The sequence below is a fragment of the Rhineura floridana genome, chromosome 2 (genome assembly GCF_030035675.1).
Source record: "Rhineura floridana isolate rRhiFlo1 chromosome 2, rRhiFlo1.hap2, whole genome shotgun sequence".
Taxonomy (NCBI): domain Eukaryota; kingdom Metazoa; phylum Chordata; class Lepidosauria; order Squamata; family Rhineuridae; genus Rhineura; species Rhineura floridana.
This window is the reverse complement of record NC_084481.1, coordinates 197,507,850-197,521,389: the sequence shown is the minus strand read 5'-3', so window position 1 is coordinate 197,521,389 and position 13,540 is coordinate 197,507,850. Positions and strand designations below refer to the sequence as shown.

Sequence of the window (13,540 nt, the reverse complement as noted above, 5' to 3'; positions counted from 1 at the left end):
TTGGTGCTGTCGTTCTAACACTTGGGTGGAGGGAGTCCCTGTGTAGTTTTGTTCCGCTTGTCTTTTAGAAATTCCTGTTCTGACAGAATCATCTGCTTGTTTCAAAACAGCTACAGTTGATCATAAGCTTGGGGTGATGTTTCTAAACAGCAAGATATCTCGGTTGCTCCTTACCATTTTGAGTTGATACTTTCCATTTTTATCTTGGAAGATCAAGTGAAGGGTTCTGGATTTGTCATCCTAAAACAGGTGTGGGGAGCCTTTGGTCCCCCAGATGTTGTTGAACTACAACTCTCATCATCCCAAGTCATTGGCCATACATGCTAGGGCTGATAGGAGATGCAGTTCAACAATGTCTGGAGGGCCATCCAGCTCTAAACGACCACTGAGGCTGCAATCCTCAGCCCACTTCCTGTGGAATAAGCCCCATTGTGGTAGGTAGCCAAACATGCATGACTAGCATAATCTAATTTCGATGACTGGACCAAAAACAAACAAATTCAGGTTATAAGAAAATTAAACTAAATAAAGAAGAGTAAGTTATAGAGAAATAACACCTCAGCACTGTGGCATTCTCTAAGTTTAAGTTTGAACAAGTTCTGAAGATATGAGAAGTAATCATAGAACAATGTGCTAGGATTTTTTAAAAAAATGTCTACTATGAAAGAGTCTCCTGTAGTACCTTGTGTAGCAGTGGTACACTGATGGAGGGTCATTGATTGATTTTGTGATTGCCACGAGGAAGAATAATTCAGACCATCATTCAAATGTATGAGTACTCCTCCAGGCTATGAACTGCAATCATCTTTGAAAACCCTTGTTCTTTTTAACTTTCTTTTTTTAAACTTGCCATATTGGGTTATATAGCATGCAACCTTCCAGTGCTGAACTGATTACAATTTAGACTGTTTGAGCACCATCCCTCCAGTATTGTGCTGATCATCATAAGTGGTGATTCACAATGTGCTCTGCCATTACCAGCCTTGTTTACTTTATTGGGTTTTGCAAGTAGGGAGTGCTTTGTAAATATATATTTGTTCTTATTTTAATTTTAAACACATGATGGGATATGCTATTATGCTAGGAAATGCCTGTTGTTATGATGGGTATGTTGTGTGTAGAAGTTGGGTCCGCATATTGTATGTTCCTATAGGAACTTGATCCATCTTTAATATTTAAGAAGGAAGTCCTTAAGAACATAAGAAAAGCCTGCTGGATCAGGCCAGTGGCCCATCTAGTCCAGCATCCTGTTCTCACAGTGGCCAACCAGGTGCCTGGGGGAAGCCCGCAAGCAGGACCCGAGTGCAAGAACACTCTCGCCTCCTGAGGCTTCCGGCAACTGGTTTTCAGAAGCATGCTGCCTCTGACTAGGGTGGCAGAGCACAGCCATCACGGCTAGTAGCCATTGATAGCCCTGTCCTTCTCTAGGTTCTTTCACCTTCAGTGGTTAGAAGGGTGGCAGCTGGAAGAGATCCTTATCAGTGTTGGTTCCTTGTCTATCAAATGTTCTTTCCAGACAGCTTGGGGAGATGCCACCACTGGCATCTCAGATGTCAGGTTGAAAAGGTTTTATTAAAAATGATTTAGTGGATGACTTATGGTATAATTGCTGACTGCTTCTTTACTGTTTTACTTTTATCTGCCTTTGTTTTTCTATTTTAGGAATAATTATTCACTTCTTACAAATCCTTATTTGTTTGGTGAATGTCAGAACTTGCTCCTTCTCAACTCTCTCTTCAGTTACAACCAGTTTACATTCTTCCATAGAATTCACTGAGAATCAAGCCACCCCCAATCTACTTACCTCTATCCAGGTTTTTGTTTTTTGGTATGATGCTAGAGTGTGCTATTTTAGGACTTTTCTTATGTCTGTATCTACTCAGTGCTCCATACTCTATATAAGGTTCTGTTGTTTTATTTCTCTGTTGGCCTTGAAAAGTAACTAATAAATAACGAATAAATAAATCACATGTTTTATGAATTTATTTTTTGTCTCTTAAGATATCAATGGCAGATTCATCCAGTGATTCTGACAACTTTCGTCGTAGAATTGGAAGACGAGGTCCTGTAAGGGCAACCAGAGTCCGAAATCATGGTGGTGAAGATGTTACAGAGAAGATCCATACTTTAGCAAACACGTTACAGGTTGTTAAGAGCACTCTATTTGCAAATCATGCTTTGTGTCTATTGTGCAAATAAAGGAAAGGGCTTCAGTTCTGCCTAGTGAAGTGGGTGACCTGTCCTGCTAGTCACTTACAAAATGTGTTTTGGAATAAACCAAGAGATTGCTACAGTTATTTCTGTTAGCTCAGGGGTGGGGAACCTGTTTGGCAGCTTGCCTTGAGTGCATGAGCTGCTTCAAATGGCACTTTTGTGCAGGGCTTTAATCCTTTCTCAATTGGTGAGTGGGGTTTAAATCCTGCTGCTTTAGCTGTGCTATCTTGTTCCTTACTGGGAACAGGATTATGCAGCCAAGGCAGCATTAAACCCTTTCCTCCTGTCCATCAACTGATGTCACTAGTGATGTCAGTATGTGGGTGTGGGCTAAATTAGGTCCCTTGGGGGCCAACATTGACCTGGAGGTTCCCCACCCCTGGGTTAGCTGTTTGAATGCCAGGAAGTGTTGGCACAAAATCATCAATTTGGGCTGCAATCCTAAAGCAAAATTACCTGCAAGTAAGTCCTACTGACTTAAAAAATCTGAGAAAAAAATGCATAGGATTGGGGAGTAAGACTATTGGTACTATAGTTTTGCACCAGCCCTTAGCTAACTTTCTCTGACTATAACATTCTTTTTGAGATGAAGTGATAGTGTACCTAATATTCTACATATAGTGCCTAGCTCAGGGTTGCCAACCAAGCCTCCCATGGTGCCACGGAGCTTGGGAAGGCTTTCATTGTAAGCTCAGTCTCTACACCTAGAAAGAAAGTTATGAAATAAAATGTGCAGGTACCCTTCTAAGTTATTTCTGTGAAATGAGCCAGCCTGGCTGCTCCCATCTGTCAGTGTTTTTGACCAACAAATGAAGTCAGAGCTGTAACTGATAAGTGAGTTGTTTGGACATCAGGCTATAGGAATCCCTGGGGTTCTAAAGAGCTTCTGTTTTCACCTCCCCTTTAGTGTGCTTTTTCTGTCTCTTATTTTCTAGTAGAGCTAGAAATCTCTATTTTGCCCTTCCTTTTTCACTAGCAACCAGGATGCATCTTTCCTGTGTTGGGTTCATCTGAGATCAGGTAGTGCCTAGAAGTTATGTTCTGCAAATACTACTACACAATAAGTGCAAAGGAATATTAAAGAATTTCTTCCTCCAATGACAAATGCAAAATTTGAAAACATGGCAGCCATTTTGGGACTGGTGTTTATTGCCCTGTCTCAAAATTCGAAATGTGCCCATTGGTCCAAAAAGGCTGGCAGCCTCTGGTCTAGCTTGTGAGCACTGTGACTTTCTCCTCTTTTTTTTTTTTTTTTTTACATACAGACAATATAAAGTACCACTGGTACTACAATATGAGTTTGTCCTTAGCCTTAGTTACGAGTTCAGGAACACACTGCAGAAATTGCACATGTTCTTCCATCTTGAATGCACATTCCCCTTCTATCATCACTCTAAACCATGGTTCAGTGTTATGTTTGTACCAGCATTAACTATGGTTAATGCAAACAAGGGTTTGCTCATCATCTAAGATGTGAAAGACTTTGGGAATAAGTTTGTGAATATACATTAAGCCAGGGGTTCCCAGACTGTGGGACCACCAGTGGTCCACAAGCTTCATTCAGGTGGTCCGTTGCATGTCTGTGGATTTGTGGTTGCAAATGGGACATCCACTGCATTTAGTGCTCGTATTTAATTTGAATTCCTCTATAACTGATATTGCATTTTATAGTTTTACCATTTGAATTCAATCAACTATTATAAAATAGAATATATGAAGCAATAAAAATACAATTAAAAACCATACAGCTTCTAGCACTGTGAATTACAATTGCTGCAACAGGCAGAAAAATCATTACGTGATCCACCAAGACCCTTGGCAATTTTCAAGTGGTCTGTGGGGAAAAAAGTTTGGGGACCAATGCGTTAGGTATTTTGTTGTCCCTGGAGATCACATGCTGAAATAAATGGAATCTTATTGTAATCCATCAAAGCAATATGTAGGTTGGTGGAAAAAAATAGCTCCATTTTCATGAGAACTGTGAGTGCATGTTGCATTGTATTTTCGTCACTGTATAAAAAGCTCTCACATAAAGCTTTGTGTTAAAAGTTCTGATTGTATGATTAAAATCTTCACTGGATCTTTTAACGAAGGTTGCAAATGCTTGATCCAAGTTCCTTTCATAAATGCAGACAGCCATATGGGACCTGCATCCATCTGGTTCAGAGGTGCACAATCGTGTGCGCATACACTCATACATGCTTCTGAATGATGCAACCACATGGGCGGGGCCAGTTGTGTCTTTACCACTTGATTGGTACCAACTGAGCGGAACAGACCCACACAGTTATCATTCATTCTCAACAAGAGCTGTCCCCACACTATTGCCAGTGTACAGGGCCAGGGGTCCTTGTATATTAAGCCTGTCTGTGTTCAGCCATTTTGAATGTTTATTTATTTATTACATTTATATACCACCCCATAGTCAAAGCTCTCTGGGCAGTTTACAGCGATTAAAAACAAATATACAAATTTAAGAACACATTTTTTAAAAAACAATTTAAAAACACATGCTAAAATGTTGAGCCGCTTTATTTATCATTAAGCAAAATATTAGAAGTTGCAGAGGTTTCATGGTGGCATTATTTGTGATGTGGATTTTGGTTTAATTTATGTTTTCTCTTGAATATTTATCTTAAGGATACCAATCGGAACCTGAGACATGTGGACCAGATGCTGGGCCAGTATCGAGAATATAATAATGAACAGGCAGAAGCAATTGCAAATGTGAGCAGCTTTTGGTAAAACATAAACTGCTAGCCTAGCTGATGCCCTTACAATCTTTGCTAGACATATTTTTCTTCCTGCTCTCCACTGTAGTCATCTTACCTCTGCTTCGCTCTTGGGGATGGGAGGTGGAGGAAGGCTCTGTTTGCCAGGCTGCGCAGCAGCCATGTTCTCTTCTTGCTACATTTCACTCCAAGCTGAACATAGGTAGAGAGCAAGGGTTACTATTCTCCACCATCTTGCCAGAAGCACATTTGCTTTCCATCTGCACACTATTATGCTGCAGCTAACGCACTGCTTTCAGTCCCTACCTCATGCTCAGACTGCAGCAATGTTCTATCAGACTATACAGCAGCTGTGGGGGACCTTAGATCTGGGGGCTGAATGTAGCCCTCCAGGCCTCTCTATAAGAACATAAGAACATAAGAAGAGCCTGCTGGATCAGGCCAGTGGCCCATCTAGTCCAGCATCCTGTTCTCACAGTGGCCAACCAGGTGCCTTGGGGAAGCCCGCAAGCAGGACCCGAGTGCAAGAACACTCTCCCCTCCTGAGGCTTCCAGCAACTGGTTTTCAGAAGCATGCTGCCTCTGACTAGGGTGGCACAGCACAGCCATCACGGCTAGTAGCCATTGATAGCCCTGTCCTCCATGAATTTGTCTAATCTTCTTTTAAAGCCGTCCAAGCTGGTGGCCATTACTGCATCTTGTGGGAGCAAATTCCATAGTTTAACTATGCGCCGAGTAAAGAAGTACTTCCTTTTGTCTGTCCTGAATCTTCCAACATTCAGCTTCTTTGAATGTCCATGAGTTCTAGTATTATGAGAGAGGGAGAAGAACATTTCTCTATCCACTTTCTCAATGCCATGCATAATTTTATACACTTCTATCATGTCTCCTCTGACCCGCCTTTTCTCTAAACTAAAAAGCCCCAAATGCTGCAACCTTTCCTCGTAAGGGAGTCGCTCCATCCCCTTGATCATTCTGGTTGCCCTCTTCTGAACCTTTTCCAACTCTAGAATATCCTTTTTGAGATGAGGCGACCAGAACTGTACACAGTATTCCAAATGCGGCCGCACCATAGATTTATACAACGGCATGATGATATCGGCTGTTTTATTTTCAATACCTTTCCTAATTATCGCTAGCATGGAATTTGCCTTTTTCACAGCTGCCGCACACTGGGTCGACATTTTCATCGTGCTGTCCACTACAACCCCGAGGTCTCTCTCCTGGTCGGTCACCGCCAGTTCAGACCCCATGAGCGTATATGTGAAATTCAGATTTTTTGCTCCAATATGCATACTTTTACACTTGTTTATATTGAATTACATTTGCCATTTTTCTGCCCATTCACTCAGTTTGGAGAGGTCTTTTTGGAGCTCTTCGCAATCCCTTTTTGTTTTAACAACCCTGAACAATTTAGTGTCGTCAGCAAACTTGGCCACTTCACTGCTCACTCCTAATTCTAGGTCATTAATGAACAAGTTGAAAAGTACAGGTCCCAATACCGATCCTTGAGGGACTCCACTTTCTACAGCCCTCCATTGGGAGAACTGTCCGTTTATTCCTACTCTCTGCTTTCTGCTTCTTAACCAATTTCTTATCCACAAGAGGACCTCTCCTCTTATTCCATGACTGCTAAGCTTCCTCAGAAGCCTTTGGTGAGGTACCTTGTCAAACGCTTTTTGAAAGTCTAAGTACACTATGTCCACTGGATCACCTCTATCTATATGCTTGTTGACACTCTCAAAGAATTCTAATAGGTTACTGAGACAGGACTTTCCCTTGCAGAAGCCATGCTGGCTCTGCTTCAGCAAGGCTTGTTCTTCTATGTGCTTAGTTAATCTAGCTTTAATCATACTTTCTACCAGTTTTCCAGGGACAGAAGTTAAGCTAACTGGCCTGTAATTTCCAGGATCCCCTCTGGATCCCTTTTTGAAGATTGGCGTTACATTTGCCACTTTCCAGTCCTCAGGCACGGAGGAGGACCCAAGGGACAAGTTACATATTTTAGTTAGCAGATCAGCAATTTCACCTTTGAGTTCTTTGAGAACTCTCGTGTGGATGCCATCCGGGCCCGGTGATTTGTCAGTTTTTATATTGTCCATTAAGCTTAGAACTTCCTCTCTCGTTACCACTATTTGTCTCAGTTCCTCAGAATCCCTTCCTGCAAATGTTAGTTCAGGTTCAGGGATCTGCCCTATATCTTCCACTGTGAAGACAGATGCAAAGAATTCATTTAGCTTCTCTGCAATCTCCTTATCGTTCTTTAGTACACCTTTGACTCCCTTATCATCCAAGGGACCAATTGTCTCCCTAGATGGTCTCCTGCTTTGAATGTATTTATAGAATTTTTTGTTGTTGGTTTTTATGTTCTTAGCAATGTGCTCCTCAAATTCTTTTTTAGCATCCCTTATTGTCTTCTTGCATTTCTTTTGCCAGAGTTTGTGTTCTTTTTTATTTTCTTCATTCGGACAAGACTTCCATTTTTTGAAGGAAGACTTTTTGCCTCTAAGAGCTTCCTTGACTTTGCTCGTTAACCATGCTGGCATCTTCTTGGCCCTGGCGGTACCTTTTCAGATCTGCGGTATGCAGTCCAGTTGAGCTTCTAATATAGTGTTTTTAAACAACTTCCAAGCATTTTCGAGTGATGTGACCCTCTGGACTTTGTTTTTCAGCTTTCTTTTTACCAATCCCCTCATTTTTGTGAAGTTTCCTCTTTTGAAGTCAAATGTGACCGTGTTGGATTTTCTTGGCAATTGGCCAGTTACATGTATGTTTAATTTAATAGCACTGTGGTCACTGCTCCCAATCGGTTCAACAACACTTACATCTTGCACCAGGTCCCGGTCCCCACTGAGGATTAAGTCCAGGGTTGCCGTCCCTCTGGTTGGTTGCATGACCAACTGGTCTAGGGCATAGTCATTTAGAATATCTAGAAACTTTGCTTCTTTGTCATGACTGGAACACATATGCAGCCAGTCTATGTCCGGGTAGTTGAAGTCACCCATTACTACCACATTTCCTAGTTTGAATGCTTCCTCAATTTCATATCTCATCTCAAGGTCTCCCTGAGCATGTTGATCAGGGGGACGATAGATCGTTCCCAGTATTAAGTCCCTCCTGGGGCATGGTATCACCACCCACAACGATTCTGTGGAGGAGTCTGCCTCTTTTGGGGTTTCGAGCTTGCTGGATTCAATGCCTTCTTTCACGTATAGAGCGACTCCGCCACCAATACGTCCTTCCCTGTCCTTCCGATATAGTTTATATCCAGGGATAACCGTATCCCACTGGTTTTCTCCATTCCACCAGGTCTCCGTTATGCTCACTATATCAATGCTCTCCTCTAAGACCAAGCACTCCAGTTCTCCCATCTTGGTTCGGAGGCTCCTAGCATTAGCGTACAGGCACTTGTAAGCAGTGTCTCTCTTCAAGTGTCTTTGGCACTTGTGGTTAGGCCTGTGGTAATTTTGCTCTTCTGAATTTATATCCTGTGCCCCTGCTCTCACAATGCCTACTTCTAGGCCTACCCCTTTTAAAATTTCATCATTTCTTTGGTTTTTATCCCAGGGGGGAGGTTTATTCCGAACCGGACCTTTCTCAGCTCCTGTCGGGTTTCCCCCCTCAGTCAGTTTAAAAGCTGCTCTGCCACCTTTTTAATTTTAAGTGCCAGCAGTCTGGTTCCATTCTGGTTCAAGTGGAGCCCGTCCCTTTTGTACAGGCCCGGCTTGTCCCAAAATGTTCCCCAGTGCCTAACAAATCCAAACCCTTCCACCCGACACCATCGTCTCATCCACGCATTGAGACTGCGAAGCTGGGCCTGTCTGGCTGGTCCTGCGCGTGGAACCGGTAGCATTTCAGAGAAAGCCACCTTGGAGGTCCTGGCTTTCAGCATCCTACCTAGCAACCTAAATTTTGCTTCCAGGACCTCACGGCTGCATTTCCCCATGTCGTTGGTGCCAACGTGCACCACGACCACTGACTCCTTCCCAGCACTGTCTACCAAACTATCTAAACGACGGGCGATATCCGCAACCTTCGCACCAGGCAGGCAAAACACCTTGCGGTCTACACGCCCATCACACACCCCACTGTCTATGTTCCTAATGATCGAATCACCCACTACAAGGATCCCTCCACCCCCTGGAGATATATCCTCGACACGAGAGGATAGCTGCTCATCCCCCAAGGAATGGGTCCCTTCTAAGGGATCGTTTCCCTCTTCCTCAGCTGGATGCTCTCCTTCCCCGAGACCATCGTTGTCCATGATAGCAGGAGAGCTATCATCGTTGGAGTGAGACACAGCTGTAACGTCCCTGAAGGCCTCCTCCACACACCTCTCTGCCTCTCTCAGCTTTTCCAGGTCCGCCACCTTGGCCTCAAGGAAATGAAGTTCCCGGAGAGCCAGGAGCTCCTTGCACCGAGAGCATACCCACGACTTCTGTCCAACAGGCAGATAGTCGTACATGCTGCAGGCGGTGCAAAACACTGGAAAGCCCCCACACCCCTGCTGGCTTCTTACCTGCATAGTTTTGTTTAAGGTTTATTACGTCAATGGGTTGGAGACTGCGGTTTAGTTGAGGTCAGGGAACAGACGGGCAGAGTGGGAGGCCCTGGCCTCCTCACCCTGCTGCCGAACTCGCTCTGCTGCTTAACTCGCCTTGACACTTTGTCAGCTGGGGCTCCCTCTAGCTCGCGGAGCTATCTTGCCCTTGGAACTCTCTCCAGGCCAAAGCCTTGGTTCAGGCCCCAAGGCCTGGCTGAAACATGTCCTTGAACTCTGATAATATATCTTACGGGTCTGGCTGAAGAGGGATAAATCCTGGATGGCTGCTGCCGGTCATTGTAGACAATGCTGAGGGGGATGGACCAATGGTCTAAGCCAGTACAAGGCAGCTTCCTACATTCCTATGTGCTACCATGCTAAAAGATCAGGTTCTCACCAATGCAGAATGAACATTATGTGGCACTTATAAAAGTGCCAGTCTTTCATGAAGTTTGCACATTTATGTATAAAAATATTTGATACCTCTTTATCATAAAAAGTATTAAAGCTATTTGCACCAAAAAACCATGGAAATATTTAAAATGGGAGGTCTTCAACTAACTATTACAGAAAGGTGTATTCTTAATTTATGTCAGCAAACCATGTCAACAAATAGGAAGGGGTGGGAGGAACCTTCCAGATGAGATATCAACTAGCATAGGTGTCCGGTGCTGTTGTGGCATAAAATTAGCCATAGCAGCACCAGAAGCTTATGCTGATCTTTCTAGTTTGTTTAGCACAGTCATTCTTTTAGTGGGAGTGCCCATACACCGTGCTTTCTAGACTTCTATGCTTTTACCTATTTTTGCCTGAATCTTTTTAAAAACCTTGTGCGTGCATGCACGCGCGCGCACACACACATAGCACCTACCTCTTATTTTCTTCATATGAAAGGGATTTACACATGACTGATTCTAGACTTAGTGTGAGGTTTTTATAATGTTGTTGTTGTTGTTATTATTATTATTATTAATGATAAGGATAATAATATGCCAAAAATAAAAAAGCTTAGTTATTCAGTGTGTATGCACTATAAATTGTCCAATGTGCAGGATCCCTGAAGCTTGCTTTAAGAAGTCAAGGAGAGAGAATGAAGAAATAAAATGCTAAGCATTTCAGCTAAAGTGTGCTACAGGCCTGGTGCCAGCGGGTGGCTCCTTAGGGGGGGAGGGTGAAGCTCCTGCTTAGTCATCTGTGGCAGTTTGCTAGATCCAGTGACCCGACGCTGCCATGGATCGCAAAGCGGGAGCTTCCAGGTGCCCTCTGATACAGGCAGCATGGGGCTTAAATAAGCCTGCCTGTCCCACCTACCTGTCAAGTCAGCGTGCACACCTGCCATCTCCCAAGATGGTTGACACCCCTGTTGCCAACTTGGGTGATGGCTGGCGTGTGCCAGAGCACATGGGGCGTGCGCATTGAAGTGCTGATGCAACAGGTTCATGGGGCAGGTGGGCCTATATATATATACAGACCTTCATTTCTTCCTGTCCCCCACCTAACGAGTTGTCATTTTAATGCAGCTCAAAGAAACATTGGAACACTCCATAGGCCAATTAAGGAGCCAACGATTACTGAGAAATTCTGGAGTAAGAAGTGCATCTCTTTCAAGTTTATATGCAAGTGACCTGGATGGTGGAGCCTCAGGTATGTTTTAATAAGCTTCAGTATGTCGGCATACTTGATTTTTATTTCATTTTTGCTCTGTGGTAGCTGAATAAGCTAGTAGGCTGAAAGCTGTCACGCATACATGAGTGCTGGGATGTATGATGCTTGAGCACATCCAAAATTAACCCTTTTCCAATTTATAGTGTAATATTACAGTATTAAATTGAAAGCTTTCCCTTTCTGCAATAAATGCAAGATTATTTTGGAGTTTTTGAAAGTCACCCCATCTCCACCCCCGTTTACCACAACTGTTGCTAGCTGTCATTTTATGTTTTATACAGCCACGGGAGTGGCTGTATACTATAGCCAGCGGGGATTCCGCAATGTTAAATTGAAAATACCCCCATGCCATTCTGATGCTTCCCATAAGCTCATTTCAAAACAAAACCTTACATAACTTATAGTCCTGAACTCAGAAACGCTTGCTTAACAACCCTGGCAATTTTCACGGCGATACACAAAAGTCAGAGAGAATAGACAGTTCAAAGTGTAAAAAGAGAGAGAAAAACCTCAGAGCCCTTTTGGACTTTTTTCTCTGTTCTCATAATCTGTTGAAATTCATTAAAAATCAGCCATGTTCACAGAGTACCTGTAATCCTAATACTGACGTTGCCCCATACTCTGACCTTCATCTGCTGCAGTTTAAAAGTTTAAAAAATGCCTGGTTGATTTTTAATTAATTTAAGAAATTTTGGCTGGGACCCAATGATAGTGCGGAGCATGCTCAGTAAGAACCGTCAGAGTTCTAAAAGCCTCACAGCTGCTGGACTTGCCTAATCAGAGGTCCACACCCACACCAGACTTTGATTTCATGTGAGACAGTCATGGCTTCCCTCAAACAATCCTGGGAAGTGTAGTTTGTGAAGGGTGCTAAGAGACTCCTATTCCCCTGAGATAATGGTTTAACAGTCAGCCACTCTGATTGAAGGTCTGTGAGGGGAACAGGTCGTCTCCTAGCAACTCTCAGCACCCTTCACTAACTACACTTCCCAGGATTCTTTGAGAGAAGCAATGACTGTCCAAAGTGAAATAAAGGCCTGGTGTGGATGTGGCCAGGGAAAGCTTTGGTTTAAATTTGGGTGGGAGGCTACATGTGTCTGCTGTAGAATAAAAAGGGAGGGGAAAGGCTGAAAAAGAATGATTCTGTTTACAATGTTTTCCTTTTGGAAAGGAAAGGGGCTTCCCTTCTGCCCAGTGCCCAGCCACCCAATCTCCTCCCCTCCCACTCCCTGCCCCTTCCCTGGGTCAGTGTTGGACTACGACCTGGGAGACCAGGGTTCGAATCACCACACAGCCATGAAGCTGACTGGGTGACCTTGGGCCAGTCACTGCCTCTTAGCCTCAGAGGAAGGCAATGATGAAATCACCTCTGAATACCGTTTACCATGAAAACCCTATTCAAAGGGTCGCAATAGGTGGGGATTGACTTGAAGGCAGTCCATTTTCATTTCCAAACATGACATCATAGATATAAATCCCACTGAACTCAAAAAATATGCAAATGATCAAACCCACCCTCCCTTCTCTTTCCTCCTATCCCCTCCTCTTGCCCCTTCCCTCCCCCTTCCCCCTCCTCCCCTTCCTCCTCCCCATGGTCAGCTTTACCTAAAACATGATTGCACAGAAGTAAATACCATTGAACTCTATAAGCATGCAAATGATCAAACCTGCTCTCCCCTCCACCTTCCTTTGCCCCCCTCCAATATGCTCCTTCCCACTCCCCCTCCTCCTCCCCCATGGTCAGTGTTTCCTATCCTAACCAAGATTGCATAGGAGTAAATCCCATTGAAAATAAGAATGCAAATGATCAGACCTGCTTTTCCCCTCTCCTCTCCCTTCCTCCTCCCCTGCCCATTCCAGCCCTCCCTCCCTCCCTCCCCCGGTCAGTTTTACCTATCCTAAGCATAATTGCATGGGAGTAAATTGCACTGAATTTAATAAACATGCAAATGATCAAACCTGTCCTCCTCCCCTCTCCATCCTGCCTCCTCCCCTCCCAGTCCTCCCCTCTGAATTTCCTCCCTCCTCCTCCCCTCTCCATCCTCTGTGGTCAGTTTCACCTATCCTAAGCAAGATTGCAGGGGAGTAAATCCCATTGAACTCAATAAGCATGCAAACGATCCATCCATTCTCAGCAAACTTGAACAGGATCCCATTTCTTACCTCCCGGATTAAAAAGCAGAGAAATTCGCTAATAGGCAAAAAACCTTGCGGTTTAAGAGGCACATGTTACCAAATTCTTCCAAGCTACACAGGAAGTGGATTGGACTGTGAAAGACCAACCCAAATGGTGTTTGCATTTTGACCAATTTGTAGGGCAGTCCAATATCTCAGAGTGGAGGTCAGGTCTCCTGCTCCCCTGGTGCATTCACTATAGCTGCCCAAT

The 13,540-nt window shown here is 43.8% G+C and overlaps 1 protein-coding gene across 7 annotated transcripts in view; it reads left to right on the top strand.

Moving 5' to 3' along the window:
- CEP128 (centrosomal protein 128) overlaps nt 1–13,540 on the top strand; it is a 300,038-nt gene that overhangs the window by 4,840 nt on the left and 281,658 nt on the right. For all 7 annotated transcript variants that reach the window (XM_061611884.1, XM_061611883.1, XM_061611887.1 and 4 more), the window contains exons 2-4: nt 2,002–2,145; nt 4,855–4,941; nt 11,010–11,133. In XM_061611884.1, coding sequence (XP_061467868.1) covers nt 2,008–2,145; nt 4,855–4,941; nt 11,010–11,133 — 349 coding nt within the window. In that variant the 5' untranslated portion in view covers nt 2,002–2,007. The remainder of the gene's footprint in view (nt 1–2,001; nt 2,146–4,854; nt 4,942–11,009; nt 11,134–13,540) is intronic.